This window comes from Aptenodytes forsteri, unplaced genomic scaffold (genome assembly GCF_000699145.1).
Source record: "Aptenodytes forsteri isolate BGI_AS27 unplaced genomic scaffold, ASM69914v1 Scaffold404, whole genome shotgun sequence".
In the NCBI taxonomy this organism is placed as follows: domain Eukaryota; kingdom Metazoa; phylum Chordata; class Aves; order Sphenisciformes; family Spheniscidae; genus Aptenodytes; species Aptenodytes forsteri.
In genome coordinates, this window is record NW_008795629.1 from 5123438 (window position 1) to 5123836 (window position 399).

At 69.9% G+C, this 399-nt stretch overlaps 1 protein-coding gene across 1 annotated transcript in view; it reads right to left on the reverse strand.

Annotated features, from left to right (window-relative positions):
• Window positions 1-108: 108 nt before the first annotated feature.
• SLC12A9 (solute carrier family 12 member 9) overlaps window positions 109-399 on the reverse strand; it is a 7149-nt gene continuing 6858 nt past the window's right edge. Inside the window, exon 14 of the mRNA XM_019472872.1 lies at window positions 109-366. Within this exon, the coding sequence (XP_019328417.1) occupies window positions 109-366 (258 nt within the window). The remainder of the gene's footprint in view (window positions 367-399) is intronic.

The window sequence follows — 399 nt, forward strand, 5'->3', positions numbered from 1 at the left end:
GCCCGCCAGGGCGGGGACACCAGAGCTGGGGACATCACCAGGCTTGGGCTGCTAAAGGCACTGGGCGAAGGAGGGCACAGGGAGCCGGGGGGGATCCGGAGGGGTGACCTAGAGCTGGGTGCTGGTGACGGCACTCACCCCGTGCACCAGCACGGTGGGGCCCAGCCCGCGGGTGAGCAGCTCCAGCTGGTGCAGGTAGAGTGGGTAGAGGCTGGTGTCGGCCGGTGGCCGCGGCAGGTAGAGGAAGCGCACGGCCGGCGTGGGGCTCTGCTCCAGGACAAGTCTGTTGGCGGCACAGACGTACTCATCCGACACTTGAGTGGCATTGGCCGGGTAGTTCACGGACCCTTCCTCCTCCTCCTCCTCCTCCTCCGCCGCCCCGATGGGCGCCGGCCCCCC